The sequence below is a fragment of the Amblyomma mixtum genome, chromosome 3 (genome assembly GCF_055824585.1).
Source record: "Amblyomma mixtum isolate Tamu chromosome 3, ASM5582458v1, whole genome shotgun sequence".
Taxonomy (NCBI): Eukaryota; Metazoa; Arthropoda; class Arachnida; order Ixodida; family Ixodidae; genus Amblyomma; species Amblyomma mixtum.
In genome coordinates, this window is record NC_143014.1 from 150,399,652 (window position 1) to 150,420,457 (window position 20,806).

The 20,806-nt window shown below is 43.9% G+C and overlaps 1 protein-coding gene across 2 annotated transcripts in view; it reads right to left on the reverse strand.

Annotated features, from left to right (window-relative positions):
* Positions 1-20,806, reverse strand: part of LOC149352360 (dnaJ homolog subfamily B member 14) — a 41,272-nt gene that overhangs the window by 19,198 nt on the left and 1,268 nt on the right. The window contains exons 2-6 of one of the 2 annotated variants that reach the window (XM_089581527.1): positions 17,123-17,333; positions 9,889-10,163; positions 7,510-7,563; positions 6,051-6,133; positions 3,333-3,368 (exon numbers count right to left, since the gene is read on the reverse strand). In XM_089581527.1, coding sequence (XP_089437653.1) covers positions 3,333-3,368; positions 6,051-6,133; positions 7,510-7,563; positions 9,889-10,163; positions 17,123-17,333 — 659 coding nt within the window. The remainder of the gene's footprint in view (positions 1-3,332; positions 3,369-6,050; positions 6,134-7,509; positions 7,564-9,888; positions 10,164-17,122; positions 17,334-20,806) is intronic. The other variant, XM_089581528.1, reaches the window with a different exon arrangement.

Below are 20,806 nucleotides of genomic sequence, written 5' to 3' on the forward strand. Positions count from 1 at the left end.
GAAGCCAACTGGTTTGGTTTGGTTTATGGGGTTTAACGTCCCAAAGCGACTCAGGCTATGAGAGACGCCGTAGTGGAGGGCTCCGGAAATTTCGACCACCTGGGGTTCTTTAATGTGCACTGACATCACACAGTACACGGGCCTCTAGAATTTCGCCTTCATTGAAATTCAGCCGCCGCGGCCGGGATCAAAAAACTGCTTGCGCGACTAGGCATAAGTCGTCCTGCGCGCCGGACTCTGCCTGGAACCATGAACATGCCGCAGCGCTGCTAACTTGACTTGTGTGCTCGGTGTACGCAACAGAAAGGACAAAGCGTTATGCTACGCAAAAACTAGAATGGGGTGCAACCACGCTAGCGGCACGTGTCTTTGTAGTGCTGTGGCACCTGCCAGGCTCGAGCGCTGTACTAGCGCGCCATTCGCCCAGTGTCGCTCGCTAGGCCTGGCATGCTTCGCAACGAAGCCACAGCGAAACTGCTTTGAATTTAGTCACTGCTTACTACAAAGGTCTAATATTGCTACCGGTTCACTATCACAAGTGATCTAGCATCTTATTTTACTTTTAGCGGCTGATTTGTGCCAGTTGTCGGGCGCACATTATATACATTACGCATTATTACTAGAAGGGTTCGCCAGGAATGCACTAATTCATCCCAAAAATGTGTGTCGCAGCATAAAAAAGAATGCATAATCAGGGCTGCGCCGTAGTCGGAAAAATTTCATGGAAAAATGCCAATCCCGTGTAAGTGCCGCACCCCGTCAAAACCCCGAGGAAAAAAAAAATGCAGTCCTTACATGAGTATAAACAGTATTTTAGACATGTTGAATGTTTGTTTTTTGTTATCTGGACATTTGCTCCAAATCTTTAAACCCATTTTTTAAGAAATATTTTTTTTATGTATCCTATAGTTACGCAAGCAAAGATAACTTGTCTTCTAATAAATATTTATGTCATGGCTGTCGCAATTCACGCGCAATGCACTGGGAGCACCACGATAGCGGTGTAGAGTTTGAGCCAACTCCCTCGCTACCACTTCTGGGTCTTCTTTTCTTCCTTCCATGGCGAATGTCTGCGCCTCTTCTACGGCCGCCGCCGCTCACGTGTGTGTTCTCGCAACGCCTTGCGAAAGAACCTTCTCTTGGGACTGCGGCGGAGACCGTGCAGCAGCGGCAAGGGGTAAACCGGTGGCAAGGAGGAGAACGGAGGGGGTGGCGAGGAGCAGGAAGGGCGCGCCTCGGCGGCGCCCAGAGGTGGCCCACGCGAAGCGCAGTGTTGACGAGCCTAGTGAAGCTTTTCGCTTCAAAATCGCGCTTTCCGAGGCAAGCCGTGCGAGATTTCCCGAACCGGAAAAAGAGCTGCTCTGCTTTGTGATGGAAGTGCGGAACAACAGCTACGCATTGACAGTGGACATGCTGCGCGGCTTCTTTTGGACGATCATGCACCGCAGCTCAGCACCAGCTCAGTCGAAATACTCAGCGAGTGACGATGAAAGTATAATAGATGCTGCTCATTCCCCGATTAGTGTGTTTTTACTTTAAAAAAAAAATTTTTTTTTGTACATCGCGTGTATGGGCTGCACCCCGAAAATTGGCCCCCAAATCTAGAAAAAAGTGCGGCCCTTACACATGTTTATACGGTAACTGAAAATGAACGGTAACTTTTTAAACTATGGGCAACTGTTTGGGCAAGAAATCTGCCGGATACAAACTTTAAGCTGAGGTGCGTTATCCTAAAAAGATGGAGATGTGGCAATTGCGGTGGTTAAGTGTACAGTTTAATGTCCTCATTACATGCCTCCCAAGTTAGTTTGTAGTGCACTTATCACACCTGGTGCTACACCTATATTTCGGCAAAATTTTTATTCATATTTTTTTTTTTTTGCAGTTTCACTAATTTAACCATCTTAAAGGTTCAGATTACCTAAGCCTTACAAGCCAAAAATAGAACCAACTTTTAGACTATAATTTTAAAGCTTTTTCTCGGAGATGGTAGCATACTGTAAGTGATGTGGGCCTGCCATGGCAAGCGGCTATTTCAAACGAAGCCACCGGTGGAGCTTGTGCGACCCAGGTTGCTCTTTCAGAGCAACCTCTCGTGGCCAATCATTAGCTTAACTGCCACTTGCCACAGTGGGCAGGTTGTGATGATGTCACAGGGTCATGTGATCCAGGTGGCAAGTGGGCCACAGGGTTTTTTTGCTGAACTGAACAGGGCCCTTAACACTACACTATCGCATTAATAGTTTACGGTCTTTCCATCCAAAAAAAAGCAAACCTAGACTGGCTCAGCACCATACAAAAAGAAAACTTGACATGCATAGAAATATAAGTTTGACTAGATAGCACAACAGTGTGCAATCTGTACTGTACTGTGGTGATGCAAAATGAATAATAAAATGAAATCCATCCATGACACGACTTGCTACAAAAAATAGCATGATGGTAGCAAAAACTCATTAATTTGGACTTCTGGGGAACAGAAGAAATGCCGCAATTATCCAAAGGTCGAGTTACTTTTTGTTTTTTTGAGCCGGCATTTCTGCGCCAGAAATGTACGCTGACCGCGGATGATGTCGACTTGAGACTGCCCACCCAGTGCTGTGCTGTGCAGAAAAGCTTGAATGCCACCACAGCTTTATTCAGTGATATCTCACCATTTCAGATGCTACTGCACATTAGCTTGGCATGTTTTACCAGTACTTTTAGCACTGTCGACCCCTTTAGGCTCGTTGAATTCCAAAACCTGTACAGTTGCCTTTTAAAGGAAATCTACTGTAGCCTTATTTTGCCAGAACAATTAGAAAAGCTGGTCAGGAGTTGGTTGTCCACCTCTTGAGGACTATTAGAACTTTGGTTCTCACATTCTGCAACACCACTATCAGAGTTCATGACACAGCTGAAGCGACAGATTATTATATAAAAAGTGTCAAGATTTTTACCCATTATATGAAAAAAATACTATAGTAATTTTCAAGGACTAGTAAAAAGAATGCAGTGCCAGTTAGCATGCACTCAAATGACATCATTTAACTAAAACACACTTACAAATTGGTTACTGCAGCTTTATAGAATAAAGCATGAGAATACCTCATCATGAAATTTCATTCAAGAAAAAAAAAGGATCTACAGACCACGTTATGATTGTACAATAAGTTAACTATTTTTGCAGAGCAACAGCACAAAATAAAGATACTCTGTATTACTATCAAAAAAAGACACCCTGTCATTCTTCAGCTTTAGCGAATCACATTTCTAGAGCTTATCTAGCCTGCTGGTCTTTGCAAGATGCACTCTTCCTAGGCAAACCAATGAAACAGGGGCATTTAGCTTACGTTGGGATGGTTCGTCTTGGTGTTTACCTGTAGCATCTGTACAGAGTTAGCTGCATTAACTGGTGCCACGACATATAGCCACAAGCAATGAACACATTGGACAGTATGCAGATCTATTGAGCCACAAGACAGCTAGCCTAAAAGCCTAGCTTTGTGTTGTGTTTATGTCCAGGAATCTTCTCAATGCCTCAAAATGATTATAAGGGTAAAGCACAATTCAGTCTGCACAGCCAACTGTTCACTCTATTCAAATTAACTGCTAACAGGCTGGGCATTATACACAGAACTATTATCATGCTGGCTTGCATGGAATGCTTTTGTGCAATATGCATGCACTGCCAATGGACTGGCAGAGAGTTTCGGTGCTGGCATGTTTCTACACAGCTGGCTATACCATTCGTGGCTTGAAAATGTACCCTTCACCAAATGAGAACACAAGCTTTCAGGCCTAACAACTGAAGGCCACCGGATTACGAGAGAAATTTACATCAACTTTTGATTTCTTCAATTAATCTTGGACACAGACCAAGAATCTGACAGCATATCCATGAAGCCTTTCTCTACAACAAACTTCCACATACAGTCGCTGACCGATTTTTCAGACTTGGCGGGACGTTGAACATGGCCCGAATAATCGAACAGTCCAGAAATACATACAATTCAATAAAATAACTTTTCTGCGAAAAAGTGGCTTTAAAAACTGTTCCCAGTTCCGCTTGCGAGTGATATTAGACTGTATCCGAGCCACAGTCATGCTTTCGTCATGCCTGCGCTACCTCACGTCACTATACCAGACAGCGCGACACGAATGAATGCTCACGCCGTGGGAAGTAAGAAGTCAGTTAGCATGTGCAACAAAGCTCGCGACGACCGAGAAGTAACCCATGGGAAGACGTGAGCGAATGTGAACACCTCCGAATGCACCCCCCTCCTCCTGCCCCTCCTGACAGGTGGCGTCGTCCAGGCTGCGACAAACGCTCCAGCTTTCCCGTTTTCAACGCAATCACGCACTCTTAGTAGGCCATCTCATCCAATTCCAATTCACTCCCGTCAGCACCCGCTGACTATTTAAGGGGGGACATGGGTCTTAGAGCATTTTTTTTTTATTTACAGACCAAATGCAATGAAACTGCACAGACTGATTCAGTTTTTTCTGCTGATTTCAAATATGCAATTTGGTTATTTCTAGGGCAATTAGTTCCTGAGATATTAATATATATCATGCCATTGTCTGCTCAAACAATAGAAAAAAAATGGGCCACCAGAAATTTAATTTTAATATGTGGATAGATACTAGAATGTGTGAGGAATGCAACGCTGGAAGCAGTTTTCAGTTTTTTGTCTGTGTTCACAAATGGGCTTAATAGTTAGTTTTCCAGTGAGTTAACCAGACATAGAGTGCCAGAAAACACATGACACACATGAAACTAACTATAAGCCCATTTGTCCACACGGACAAAAAAACTGAAAACTGCTTCCAGCGTTGCATTCCTCACACATTGTAGTACCTACCTACATACTGAAATTAACATTCTGGTGGCCCATTTTTTTTCTATTGTTTCAGCAGACAATAGCATGATATATATTAATATCTCAGGAACTAATTGGCCTAGAAATAAACTTATTGCATATTTGAAATCAGCAGAAGAAACTGAATATGTCTGTGTAGTTTCAACAGGATAGTTAAGCGGGCGAGTTGGTGATACATTACGCAAAAAAACAGCGCGAACAAACGGGGACAGCGCTTGTTCCTGTGTATTCTTCGTCTTGTCCCCGTTTGTTCGCGCTGTTTTTTTGCATAATGTGTAGTTTCATTGCATTTGGCCTGTAAATAAAAAAAATGCTCAAAGACCCATGTCCCCCCTTAAATCCAAGATGGCGGCTTTCCCGGCGTCTGAGAATGGGTTGTTTGTGACAGCAGTGCCAGCTCCTGTCTATACGAGGCCAAAAAAATGAACTTTCAGTTGAAAATAGATCTCCACTGCATTGTGGGTGTCTATTTCACTTCGAAAATCTAACTTCTGGACTCCACAGAGTCCGAAATGTCGGTAGTGAACATGTACCGATAAGGCGCGTGACGGTTCCTCAGATAAGTCCGCTGTATCGTGCAAGTCCGAATTACTGAAGTCGAAAAATCGGTTGGCTACTGTACATTGTGCACAGCACAAATTCACTAATCAAATGATATTTTCACAATGATCAACTTTACTGACAGCTGTAAAAAACAATATACTGTATAACATATGCTGGCATTCTGAGTCAGATTCCTTTTTCAGTGCTGCACAAGAGTTTCTGAACTGTAATAGCGCCAACAAGAGATGAACTAATCTGGTTGCTGATTTAGAGGATACATGCACACTGGATTAATGTAGCAGAAGAACTAACCAAGTGATGCACAGCAACTTCTTCCACAAACCTCTAAAATATATTTAGCTTTTTCTGTCACTTTACTGATGCTTCATCAACTGCCAAAACATCTTTGCATCTTTTAGGCACCATAAAATAAATATGTTTTTACTGTTGTGGCAGTGGTAAACCTTGCAGTAAGTGGGCTCAATTGTTACAGGCAGCAATTTTCTAATCAACATAAAGCCTTACATTCCAAAAAAATGCAAGAGCACCTGCCAGAAATTGCAGTGCCATTGAAATAAATAAGAACAGTAGAATGAGCAAAGAAACAGCACACGCAACTGATGCTACTGTTCAAGAAAAACTTACATCTGCATGTGCTTCTGCTGAAGCATGGCCATGTTGCTGCCTCTGATGCTGAAACCGTGGGCCTCTTCGTACGTAGACATTGCCTGCAAGGGGAAAAGGAAGGCACAGTTAAAAGCTGCCCGTGTAGAAGAAAATACACTGCATAACTTGAAACAGCATCAAAGAAAGCTTACTAAAATTAACGTATTTAGTCGCGTAATGAACCCACCCTCCACTTTTTTAGTCGAGAAAATAATTTTTTTTTTCCGTCGCCGAAATAACGCGCACCCGCCCGGGGGTCCATGCGTTATGTGTGCATGTTCAAGTTATCTCGGCGCAGTCGACGACCATAAAATTGCCAGATCGCACCGTGATACAATACCATCTTTTGCAGCGAATGATGCTAAGCACCGGCGACACAAACAACGCGGGCATCGACTGCGTGTTTCGTTGGCGGATGCGCAAAAGGGATTTACTGGAGCATCGTCATTGAAATGGGGTGACGGCAGCTTCCATTACACTATTCTATTTACGCTATTATTTTTTCGTTGTATTTCAAGGCCCAGTTTGTCAAACTTTTCTAATTCATCGTTTTCTTATAACGATGATGATGATGGTGCAGGATGCCAAGTGCCATTGCATGCGTCCCAGCTTGGTACATGTGGTGAATTGCGAGTAGTGCCCCAAATGCTACACTGAATTAGTTTTCACACATGTATTCTGCCTAAAACACCGCTACAGAAACTATGATACCAAACAATAAGGTGTGATGAAAGTCCCTTCTGTCTTAAGTTTTTTTTTTTTCTGCTATAACTTTTTGACAAATTCACAACAGATGAAAATTCTACAACAGAATTTTATTTACACTTCATACCAATTATTTGTAGAATTGAACCAACCCTATGGCTGGCTCCCCTTTTCTGTATGCATTAACATCTTAGCCGCTTCTCCCTTTACTACTCTGCAACTTCCACTATCCTTCCCTAGGCCCCACACTACTTCCCACTTGTATGCAAGTTTCATAAAAGCTACAGACTTTTCCAACTTGTACCTCTATTGAGGGACGCCAAAATTGCTTAAAAAAATTAAAATTTCGTCTGTCCGGAAAAAATGGCTCATCACACAGTAAAAATTCCAGATGAAATGGGATGCAGCTTTGAAAAATCTCACTAGGATCCTGCTATGAGTCATCCTGATGATTGTGTTTGACTATTGCCCTAACAGCTCTCATAAGCCAGCAACATCTATGGCAGTATTAAAAACGCCTCAAAAGCAGCAGCAGCAGCAGCAGACACTTTACCATGGCCCCTTCACCTTGCACTCCGCATTCACGAGCCAAGCTGGCTTGGCAGTTGGCAGATTGTAACACTTAAAAGAACTCTGACCAAGAGCTTATTCCCTGATTTTTCTTGAACCGAACTGTTTGCACATTTAAGAAAATACCCCCAACACACAGACACCCAAATGAAGAGCAACTCACTTGAGAAGGCATTTCCAAAGAACATGTTGAAAAGCTCCTCTGGAGATATGTCTCCTGGTGACAAAAAATAAGCAAGCGCATATAAAGCCCATATAAGGAGAAGTAGAAATAACATGATGACAGTGAGTGATCTATAAAATCTTCCAGCAGAAGCGCTGGCATCAAACACCTCCAACCCCTAGCAGCTTCAGTGCAAGTCCTCCAATGCAATCATTCCTGCTCTGTTCTCACGATGGACACAACACCAGTCTGTGCCGTTTCTATGAGCGGTGTGCTATGGTTACAGGGTTAGGTTACCGGCATCTGTGATTGCTTCAAGCACTGTTGCATATAAGCTAACCTTTCTCCAGACAAACGACCATCCGAAATTGAAGAACGGGGGGGGGGGGGGGGGGGCTGACTTATATGCAGAGCCGACCTATTTGCACGGTCTAAGGTAGTTGCAGACGACCAGCGGGTAAGTACGCACCCTGTGTCAGTTCCTGGCTGAAAAAAGTCATTTATTCATACGCAAATCGGTTCCGCTAAAGAATATTAAAATTGTGCGCTCTTTACCTGGCTAATTTACACTAGCAGTAGCATCATCGGACGAGCAGTAGGTAATGCGAAAACTTCCAATTACAGCACCTCAATTATTAACAGGCTTTATTTCCGGTAATCTCCGAAGTGTGCGTCATGCTGGAATCTGAAACTACAGGACCGTTTGCAGTTCGGTTTAGGCCGATTCACACGACAGTCCGTTTGACCGCAGCCCGCGCACTACGTGTTCATGCGTCATCGCATAGAGAGGCGCGCTGTCGGCCCGCGGACTGGTCAAGCAAGGAAGCTCAGGTGCCTCTCCCCTCACAGGAATTAGCGGCGGCCCGCGAAGATGCGTGCGCTATAGCTCGGGCAACTGGGCTAGCAAGATGGCCCAGGCCATTGAGGAATTGGACAAAGGGCCGCACCCGCTTCGCAGTACTTCCTCTGAGTTCAACAAAGTCTTTCTTTCCTTCAATCGCACAATCATAGGTTGGGAGGAAAAACCAGTTCGCCCAGCGCTGCCACACTCTTTAAAATAATCTGGCAACTATGGTGCACCCAGTGCGTCGTCTGCTCTTTTGGTCCTTCGCGTCCGCTCGACGCCAGCGGACCGCAGGCCAGCTTTTAGTGGCATATGAACACGTGATGAGCGGGCAGCGGGCGAACGGACCGTCGCGTGAATCGGCCTTTTGCTGCTAGTCAGTCAGGCCACAAGAGAGAGAAAGGCAGGGTGGAGCGCAGTTTTGTTTTTTTATGAAGGGGGGGGGGGGGGGGGGGGGGAAGATTTTATGTGACAATATGCGATTATGGCAGTTAGTCCAATAAAGATAGCACGCTCCTGCAATGAAATTTTTTGCCCGAGTCCCTTTTTTTTGCTGTTTTCAGTTAATTCAACAACTCTGTTACCTCAAATACTTTTCATGGTCATTGGGACTTCGAATTAATGAGGTTTTACTTTCCTGCACTATGAGCAAAACAATGGGTGTTTCAGAATGAAGGCTGCCTGCAGTCATCAGCATTTGTGTCCCTGTCCACTTTGAAAGAGAAAAGCAGCTGTAGCAAAAAAGGCTAAAGCTTGCAACCAACCATCACTACAGGTAGGAGACTATATGCAGGTGTTGTGCAAGATTTGTGACTATGTGTCCTTGCATATTCATTATGTTTCAATCATACCACACTAACACTGCCTATATGCTTGCAAGACTTCATACTTCTGGTGCATCTGTTGAACTGAACTGAGAACTTGCAGGGCTCTGTCACGCTAGTGTTAAGGGGCTCTACAGCAGATTCCCTTCAAGACAAAACTTGACAAGCCTGGTGGATACACTGAGTTTATTAGAAGTTCAGCTCAATAGAAGTGCCTGAAATATCTGGTTGTATAAAAGTGTACAGGCACAACTAGTCAGCTGCACACAAGGAGAGTTCGAAATATGGAGGACTTCACAAGGGAATATTAAATTACGTCTTTCAAGAACAAAACATTTTACAAAAATTCTACGAACTACTCTCCTCATGGGTTTTAGCCATTTCAAAGCCCATAGGAGAGCATCTAATTAATGCTTCTCACAAGGCTGCTTACAACACTCACGCTTCTAGAGAAAAAAATAAAGATAGCTTACTACACATTAAGCATAGAATGCACTTAAACACCACACGTCTCATACAAGCACACCCACAATTGATCTCCGCTACAGCCAGGCTGGATGACAACCAAACTGTGTCCAGCTTGCCAGAGTTGTCTTAAGGGAGTCAGTCCACTGTATGCTAGCATGGCTGTGACTAACCTATACCAACAGACATATATTTCTGAATGTGGACCCCACAATACCAATACAGCGCAACTGATGTTAAGCTTACCTTCAAAGCCGCGGCTATAGTCGTAGCTCTCGCCTGCATAGCTTTGATGCTGAGTCGGCCGGTTACCGTTCATGTCGTACAACTTGCGTTTTTCAGGGTCACTGAGCACAGCATAAGCATTGCCAATGGCCTTGAACGCATCTCCTGCTCCAGGAGCCTTGTTCTTGTCTGGATGCACCTGCAGTGCCAGCTTGCGGTACTGCTTCTTGAGGAGTTCTTCGTCTGCATCCCGACTCACACACAGCACCTCATAGTAATCTTTGCACACCTTCGTTCTGCAAGAGTTCGATGCCACAAGAGCACAGGCCCACATGAGAACATCACCACCTCAACTGAAGCTGCTGTAAATACACAGCACTTCACAACAAACAATGCAAGCAGCAGAGCCAGATGTAAAAATAAGCCAATTCATGCACTCACAAACACAACCATTCCGCAACACAATAATGGTTTTAAATACAATTACTCGTGGTCTTAGCAGCAATAATTAAAGCAAAGACTAGGAACAGAGAAAAGACTTCATTCCTTTCCCATACTACTCCATCATCAGAGTCCAAGTAATAATTCTAAAAAATTCTAAAAACTCATATGGTGGGCTACAGGCCTCTCAATAATTTAGGGGCCTAACAGTAATAGTTAAAAAGCTAACTATTCATTGTTAGTTGAGCGGCCTGCCAGTTAGCACGTCTGAGCTGTATTCCGATGTACTACATCGCTGACAATGATATGCCGAAAAAGCGCTCTTCTAACTCAGAAAGCCTATTTTTAAAAATTATGTATACATTTATGTGAAACGCCCAAAATATAAAGGTAGGGAACAAGCGTGTATCATTAAGCCAAAACAACACCTTCACTGCAAAACCTCCCAGCTCGCAGAACCTCATGTGCTACTAGAGCAAATGGTGTGTATTGTTTCACGTCCCATTTCTAACCCAGATCAAACCACCTTTTGCAGTACTCAGGGGTGGAAGCAGGCTCCAGCTTTTTGGAGCAGGCACGGGAGCAGCAAAAGTCTTATTTTGGAGCAGCTTTGGAGCAGCAAAATCCCTATTTTGGAGCAGGTTTGGAGCACTTTGTAGGCTATTTCGGAGCACTTTTGGAGCAGAGTGGCGACATTTAAATGCAACTGAGAGCAATTTTGTTTGCAACTAGTCCAAAAACTGCATAGAAAATGATCACGGATCCCACAGGCCCGAATTAATGAAAAGGACAGCAATTGGTCTGAAGATATTTGCTAGGGTTCATAAAAAAAAAAGACATGTGGCAGCTATTACGAACAGTAGTTGCAGTACTTTGGCTATTAATAATTTCAGTTCAGAAAAACAAAACATAATGGGGATAGTTTTATTTGTATTAAACAAACCCAGAGCACTTCACTCCAAAAACACCACATATGTGACTATGACACTAGTGGTAAAGCATTAGCCAAGACAATTACGGTAAACTGTTTCAGACTGGTTTACTACTGGATGTATCAGAGAAAAGAAGTGAAAAATGGATCACAGATGGCAATTGGCTTGCAGTAAATATAATAACTAGAAGCAAAGTGGACTAGAACTAGCTACTGCCATATAGAATACAAAGATATTGCCGTTAAACCTTAAAAACAAAACCAGCAACAAGTGTCAGCTCGCTCACCACAGAAACAAGTGTGCAAATAGGTTTGATACCAAAAATTGTGCCACTCAATCCACTTAATTGCATCATGCCAGTGAGAGCTATAAGGAAAAAAGACCTGCACTGTTCGCCTGATTCTGTCATGAACAATGCGCTGAGAATTCAAGCGACAGGACTTGCTTAGGAAACTTTAAAGCCTTTCAGTTCGTTCTGCATAACTTTTTAATAGCCACAACCAAACCGTCAAAACAGTGCAGCAGAATCTCGAATATACTATGTCAGAACCAAAAACAAAATGAATCAATACCCGCCAACCGATGGATTTTAAAATTCGGAAAATTGCGCAGCCAAACCAACGAGGGGGCTAACTTATCCTATTTACTCGCATAACTTGCGCCCTCGCTTGATTGCGCACCCATAATTTATTACCCAAACATATATGAAAAAAAAAATGCACCAGCGTACACACGGGTGCACGCAAGGCAGGCTGTGGAAGAACGGCGCTAACGCGTTGCCGTGTATGGCTGCGAAAGGTGCGAGCAGCGAGGGGACACCGGCCGCACCACTGTTAGCCAGTACACTCGACCACTGTGAAGACGTAACCACGTAACTGGCCAGGCCAAGTCAAAGCAATTTCATAACTGCTGCCTGCGAGGTGCGAGCACGACAGGTAGAAAGCCCGCTGCCCATTCCCTCGCAGCTCCACGTGTAAGTAGTTCGTAATTTCGTTTGTTAAATTAGCTCCGGTAAACGAAGTTATATTCGCGCGCCGTTTACCCGGCCCACTCACGCCGGCGGTTGCTTTCAAGGGCAAGGTGTCCAAAATTCTAAACAACCGAACCGCTGGCGGTTCGGTTTGCCGCTAGTCAGCCGGGCCTATCGCGAAGACGCAGTTTTAGCGCCGTTTATCTTCACTGGCTCTACGATTGTATCGTTGCACGTTTATTGCTTAGAGCTGAGCACGCGGCGTCATACCATCGCGCGGTGACGGGGGTTGCGTCGACCTGTATATGGAATTTTTTTTTTTTTGACCAGCGAGAGGTGCGAGTGGGAGTCGACGTATGCGCGACAATGTAGGACATATATGTGCATTATGACGTTCATGAAGTTTTTTTAAGGACGTGTTCGCGAAATCTCCGCATCTCTTTTTGGAGCCCTTAATTACTGAAAAAAGTGCACAAAATATGCGAGTGAACCTGGTATCTCGTTTTCTGCACAATCAATACAGCTTGCTATTGAGGTAAGTTCACAATACCGGCCGCGATGAAGTTATATTACCAGATAATAGTTAAAAGTACTTATTTTTGCTCATGCTTGTACAAGCCATTTGTGACAGCCGCGCCGACAAGCACAAGCTAACGAAACTGTCGATGCGAATGCGGTTGCGTCCGTTTCGTAGCGAGCGCCCAGTGTTGCCCAGCCGACAATAACACTCAGCTAAATTTGGCTCTGTATACTTGCAATGGGCATAAATTGCCGTTTAGGCGTAGCTTGGCGCAGCACTTCCACCCCTGAGTACTGTGGACAGTAAAGCAAGCTCCCCTGCCAAGAGAGGTGAATTACAGCTTTCTTGGTCACCACCAAGTGATGGAATAAGCGCACACCACTGTAAGGCTGAAAGCCCACCTCTGCAATTAAACAACATAGATATATACTTCAATGTCTGGGCTCATGGTGACGCATGGAAGAGCATACAAGCATGCACACTTTTTCACACATATAAAATGCATGTGCCTTTCAGAGAAGCCCGCGTTCAGGGAGACGCCAGAAAAAAGGTGAATCATGTTAACTAACAACATAGTTAACTAGATTGTAATAGTTAACTTTACAGATAGGCACCTGGTTGCAATAGCAATTCAAAAATCCTGCGCTGGCGGCGCACAGGTGTGATGGCACTCCACTCTATGGCGTACATTCCCCATGACCACCTTTGTACCGCCCACACTCCTTCGCCTGAGGCAGGGCAGAGTAGGTCATGTGGCAAGATGCACCCCAAGGTCAAGTGGACAAGTGGGCGTTGCCCTGCACGCACTGCCAAAATTTTCAAACTACCTAGAAATTTCCAAAATTCGTCAAGCCATAGCACAAAGCATGATCGCGTTTTCGAAATTCCAAAAATTAAAATGGCTATTACTAAAGGCCAGCTACAAATCTAATTACAGCCAGGTGCCTATTACAACCCGGTGCCTATTACAACCCAGTGCCTATTACAACCCAGTGCCTATTACAACCCAGTGCCTATTACAACCCAGTGCCTATTACAACCTGGTGCCTATTACAACCCGGTGCCTATTACAACCCGGTGCCTATCTATAATTAGTTAAAAAGCTGACTATTAAAATTTAGTTAACAAGGTGACTAGCTATCATAATTCACCTGACTTCTGACGCCCGCTAATACCTGTACTACTGTATCACAGAAGTCATTAGCTTTAATAATTAGTGGCGGGTTTCCTTTAAGCAAGTGGCATAGCTATACAAAAGATTATTCTTGCAGCTGGGGTCAAAATAGCTATGTTTCTCAATTTTCTGAGAAGCAATCAATACAGCACTCTTTGCAATTGTTTATAGCATTGGAATACTGAAAAGCAAGCTCATGTACATATACTCAAAAATCCTCAAAAATGTTTCGTGCTATTTTTAGTACAGTAGAACCCCTCTACAGTAAAGTGATGGCTCTGAGGATGCTCTCTGGTAATTAATTGGCTATGTACTACACATAGTGCTCGTTTATAAAAAAACACTCATAAATACCTTCAATCCTTCCCTTACTGTCCCTTTATGTGATAGTTATTTATTTTAAATTATCACATTTTCGATTTTGTTTACGTCTTGTGGAAGTACTACCGCATTTGCACAAATACAATGAGAGTTTGATTTCATGTGAAAACCAAAGTTTTGCATGAACACGGCGTCACTTTCCGCAGCCTCAGCGCCGTTTAAGAGGCAGTAGTGAACACACGACACAGTCAATGCGCGGCAGTACCGCTCACACTGTGCCGCCATGCACCTGTTTCCTGCTGCCACTTCCATGTGCTTCGCGTTCCAACACTTCACTGCAATTTTACTGTCGTTCCTTTCTCAACGACCCATGCCACCTTCTGTGTGTTCATAGCCAACTCAACTTTTTATTTCTGTGTGCACTGCACGCTTTGCCCCACGGCCCCAAGTACTTCCAGAAGTTTGCTTCTCACAGCTTCCGCGCTTGGTGTTGGAGCTATCTCAAAGAGCACAGTTTCATTGTCTTCCCCACTTTCTCACTGTAGCACCAGATTAAATTTTGCTACCATTAAACAAAGCAAAGAAACAATGATTTTAGCCTTTCAACAGTTGCATTTCAAGAGCAACACATCTTTAAGAAAAGATACGCAAATATACTGCCAGAAAATGCTCTCCAGTGCTTTATCCCATCGTATTTTAGATAAAGTTTGCAAAGTGTGTTCAATAACATGAGGCATGGAACACGAAGAGCTGTGCCACCAGCATTCCTCATCATCATTGCCTTCTGGTTCATGGGGGTTCAACGTCCCGAAGCGACTCAGGCTATGAGGGACGCCGTAGGGGAGGGCTCCGGAAATTTCGACCACCTGGGGTTCTTTAATGTGCACTCACACGGCACAGTACACAGTAATTCAACTGCTGCGGCCAGGATCGAACCTGCACCTTTCGGATCGGCAGCCAAGCACTATAACCACTGAGTCACCGCAGTAGCACCAGTGCCAAGGCAGCAGTGCCTTCTAAGTCATCACTTGACCAATCAACAGTCACACTTCTGCCCCTCTCACTGTCACTAACTGCAAATGGGAAATATTCTTTCGCACAAATTGGTGTAAGCATTTAAGAACAGGCACTGCCAGCCCTGCTGCCAAGCAGAATGCTAATACCCTACTAAACATGGCCTTCAAGTGCTGACGATGGACCGTCACCTGCTATATAGGACAACCTCGGCATGAACTAGATACATCTAAACTTTTGAAATGATTAAACCGTGTTCAAAGCAAAATTTTTAGGATCATGATGAGCTAGGCTCACCTACAGCGGTATTCCCACAGGTGATCTACCTTTCTCCGGCTAGGGCGAGTGTGCACTGTGCGACCATAAACATCAGAAATGAGGCAGCATGGTGGCACAGGCCTCGATGGCAGAGAGGGGATGGTTTGTTTGGCCAGCACAAACCATCCCCTTCTAGGCAGGGTGACAAAAAGCGTTTTCGTCGCACGTCTGGCAAATCCGCAGCCCATGCTCCGTGGGATGTGAGCAGCAGCATTCACTGTTTTAGCTGCCGGTTTCTTCGGCAACAGTGATATCCGTCTAGGCTCTCAGCTACACATGTGGATGCAGCCCACGGGAGAGAGTTCCACTGCACATCACTCCCCAATGAGCTCCAACATGTGAACACCTCGTATAGTGCATGAAAGGGCCGCCCCTTACAATCAGTTTGTGTCAACACCTATTTCTGTTACAGTGCTTGAATCCCTTGAGCGTCTGTATGCACTAACCTAACCACATGCAGAACACTTTGAAATGCTACTGCAGTTCATGTCACAATAGCTCATTTATTACACTGCACTCAGTAGCTCAGCTGTAGGAAAAAGACGAGAATAAGTCTTCATCACAGCTCCCATGCACAAGGCAATATGAACATGCAGAAATGATTGGTTTGCCAAGAGACAAGACTTCTTTGCCTTAATATTGCCACCTACCTCGCTTTTATTTAGCTACAAAGGTGCTTGCTATGAAAGAAAGCACAAATAGTTATAAAAGGCAACCTTAGCCTTTTTTTCAATGACTAATAAAGTCTTGACTTATGCCGAGGTTGACTGCTGGATTTTTACAGCCAAAGCAACAGTTGGGGATTCGGCTTCGAAGCACACCAGAGCGGAGAGCTCTCGATTAATTTTTGCTACCTAGTGTTCCTCAATAGGGGATATTCAAAATTCCACAAGTGCGCTTTACCGCATAACAATGTTGTCCCAAACAAGATGGCTGACCATGCGTTTCCAGCTGAAACAAAGCAAGAAAAGACTAGTTTTTTGTTTGATTCTTCCAAAATACGTTCCTTACATTCTATCCACACTTTTAGCGCCTGTCCTGCAGCCCAAATAGTTTCTTTATAGCGAAGTCGGACATCTTGTTTGGGGCAACACAGTTATGTGGGAAAGAGCACTTGCTGAATTTTGAATATCCCCTATTTGTACCAAAATCATAGTACACAGGTACTGCTGTATTTTGCCATCACATAAATGCGGCCATATTGGTCAGGACTGAAACCACACTTCTAGGCTCAGCGGCCAAATACTGCAGTACACCCACCAAGCCATGCTGGCAGGTAAGTTACGCTGAGAATATGTCCTTCAGATCCAGGCTTGCATTAAATAGCAAGTACAGAAGTTTTAAATTCAACAATAAAAGGTAGGATTAAATGTCAATTTTAACTGAAGTTGCACTACATTTTGCACACCAACAACAGTAAAAATGAACAGAAGCATGGCACAAAAACCACAAGGGGCTTTTTAAATGCGGCTAGTAGGATACATTCTGCCCGAGCAAGCTTTTTCTTAGGCGAAGGAACCTTAGCCCAGCTGCTTTCACAGAATGACTAGAAGCAGAGGCCCCACCTTCGTACTGCTTCCATCTGCTCCTTGGTATAGTCTGCTGCGCGACGCTCTTCGGAGCCATCACGTGCCATGGGCCGAGCTCTATGTCGTGTGTCTGGTGAAGGTGGCTCCCCTCCTGGAGATGCACTGCGCGAGTGGTGGTGGTTGTTTCCCTGTGCGTCACCGTCGCAGCTCGTCGTGCCATTTAGCTTTTGCAGCTGTTCTATAAGGTCTATTACAGAGGGCACAAAGGGAGGAAGGAGAAAAAAAAAAGACAGAAAAGCAATGGTTCCAAACTTCGCCATGGATACAAATGCAACAGGCGAAAAAGAGGAAAATTTGCCACTACAATGCAAGACAAACAAATTGCTCAATGACCACACCGTACAGATTTTGACTTGAGGCAATCTAGCAGTGATCCATAGTAACGGCGGAAATAATGATGCCCACCATAAGAACAGATATTTATCGGGACCCTGATCTATTGCAGAACATTTCACTCTATGCTGATGTCCACCCATATTATGGACACTGCTTTTAAAGAATCAACCACACCATGGCTCAACACATCAACTCCCCAGAATATAAACTTTACCTCATAACATAGCTCCAATTACCTGCCATTTCAAAGCTTGCATCATGTACAAAATACTTCACAAGTCTGGCGATGCCAGAGAAAACAACAGTTGCAAATATCCCGTATGCGGAAAAGGCTAGCACTACATTTCCAAGGGAATATGTGGTAGTCCTAACCTTAAGAATTCACACCGAGATGAAACAGCAGAGCTGATTTGTAGACTGCACCGAAGGACTAACCCGCATATGAAATTCCACTACCTTGAGGAAAAATGCCGCCGCGGTGGCTCAGTGGTAAGGCACTCGTCTACCGAGCCGGAGTACCCGGGTTCGAACCAGACTGCGGCGGCCGAGTTTCGATGGAGGCGAAACACAAGAGGTGCCCTTGTGCTGTGCGATGTCAGTGCACGTTAAAGATCCCCAGGTGGTCGAAATTATTCCGGAGACCTCCACTACGGCACCTCTTTCTTCTTTCACTCCCACCTTCCTCCCTTCTCTTACGGTGCGGTTCAGGTGTCCGCCAATATATGTGAGACAGATACTGCGCCATTTCCTTTCCTCAAAAACCAATTTACAAACAGGGCACTGCCTGAATGATAGATTATGAGAACACAAAAGCGATATGGTTAATTGCAAAGACCTTAATCTTCAGTGCTCAGAATGCACAAAGACGCAAGAAAGAGTGCAAACCTATGTTCGTTAAGTGCCGAATCTGCATAAGAAGCAAGGACCGTGCCAAAACGGAAATCACTGAGCACAATGAATCACAGCTCTAGGTGACCTCTTGGCAAGGCATGCGAGACACAATTAGGATCACTTTTCTTGCTTGTACATTGCACCTGTTTTCCATCAATGGCGCAACAGGCCATGCATGTAAATTTCTGCAATAAACGCTGTTGAAAGTCAGCACTGTATAAGTCCTAACTGTTTTTGTCTGCATCTTTTGTGCTGTTTTAAGAAGTGAGAACTGTACTGATAACAGATGGGACTTAAGTAGACAAATCAAAAAAGGACTCAATAAACCAAAGTAAGCTCAGCCTTCAGGCATCATTCAGGCAGCACCACCAGAAAGGAATCATTTAAAACAGATTACATTTACACACCCAGTTTCCTTGCCATTTCATCCCTTCCCTTAAATAGGTCTCCAAAGCATGCGACCTAGTGACCGCATTGTTCTTCTGCATTTTAATGTCTAACTGCCACTGCTAAGCCGAACATTTTCCCCACCCTTCTCACTAATGATGTAGCTCATCCTTTAATGACCTCTGTCCAGAAGGTCTGCCCAGAAGGCTGCGAGCTTTTTATGCCACAAAGTGTCAGAGTTTGGAAAGGCTAGGATACGACTGAAGGACAGGAAGAGCACATGCGCCACACGGTGAAGTAATGCCCAATACACTAATTAGGCCATTTCCAGGGCCCCTTTAATGGACACCTGTGCCGACGTTTGCACAAGCCACAACTGCGAAAAAAAGAGAGGAAGGAATCTCACACCTATGTTAATGACCTCTCAACATTCATAACCAATATCTAATTAACAATGCAGATCCCTTCAACAGCTTTTCAATCAAGGGATACATGTTTGCCATAAATGTAGCAACAAGTCAGTTTTATGGAGCAACAGCCATTTTTCACAAATAAAATGCAAGTAACTGGTTAAAGAGGCTGGACCACATTAACAAAGATCATGTTAAGTAAAGGAGGTGTGAATGTTATATAAGACATCAGCACCACTGCACAAAATGTAAAGAAAAGCTGGGTGTTCCCATAATACCAAAATGAATTATGCATGCCGCCAAGTTTCCGCAACTGTAATTATGATGGTTATTTTCCTGAAGGGCCAAAGGTAGCTAAACCCACAATGAACCTTGCTGCAAGTATTACAGCCAAGCTGAGTGGCACTGCTTGATGTAGTCTTGCTCCTAACAGTGCCATTCAACACGGTTCTAAGTGAATAATGTCAGCGATAGCTTTTTAGAAAACGTACACAAAATAAACTTTTTTGCCCAACTAATTGAGTTTAAAATCAAAATGTTGGACTCTCAAGCTGAATCCTATAATTTGATGTCTTCTTATGTTATGAATGATAAACAGCCCATAAATTTGTGTCAGTTTTTCATTGCACAGTTTTTCACCATAACCCCATTTCATCGAAATTCAACAGACTTGTACAGAATTCACACATTTATTCCCGACTGCATTATGCAAACGAAAAAAAAAAAAGGGCAACAGCTACCCTTTACATGATACACTTGAAACAACTAGCAAACAGAGACAAGCAGATTTAAATAATTTTAATCATTTTGTCCGTTAGCGAAGATAAGAAGTGACCCGAGGTATGATACTGCATCTCAGCGTGGCTACCCTGCAAACATTATCAGTGACTGCTGATACCTTACAAAGGGCAGAGAAAGTAACAGTAAACAAAAACACATCACAGCAATGCTCACTCTAACAAGGAATGAAAAAAAGATTGCATAAAAGGTGTTTTTCTGTCTCTCAGTATGCATAAACTTGGACATTACAATATCATTATTGGGCTAATTGGTTATGATGCAGCAATACCATAACCAGAAAGCCATGGCATATTTTCAGCAAGAAATCTGGTCACTTAGCAAGGGTCACCATGTGCGTGACGGCCAGTGCCAACTGCACATGACCCAACTTATTGGCCCATGAAGCACTACAATACATCCTTACACTCAATACACCTTGGTACTGGGTGCAAAGACGTAGTGTAGCTTCATTCTCTGGTTCATGCTGGTACAGTCGTGCCTTGTTAATACAGACACTCTGGCTACTGAGCAAAACTTTACACTAAGAGAGTCATCTGTAAAAAAACAAATATAATGAAAGGCCATTGTGATTGTGACTTGCTTCTGTGAACAGTGGTGTACAGTGAAGAAGAAATTAGACAAATTTGAAGTTCCAAGTTACTTATTCTAGATGCTATTAAACAACATGGTTATGACACTTTTTTTCAATGATGCAAGAGCAGCTTGGCTAACTAGTGCCATGGGTAATGTGTTCGGTCTCCACAATGTGTTGTGTCTGACCCTTTTTTACAGTATTTCACTCCTAGTGCCAAGCAGTCCATGAGACAGGCAATAATGTTTCTCCTAGTATGAATGT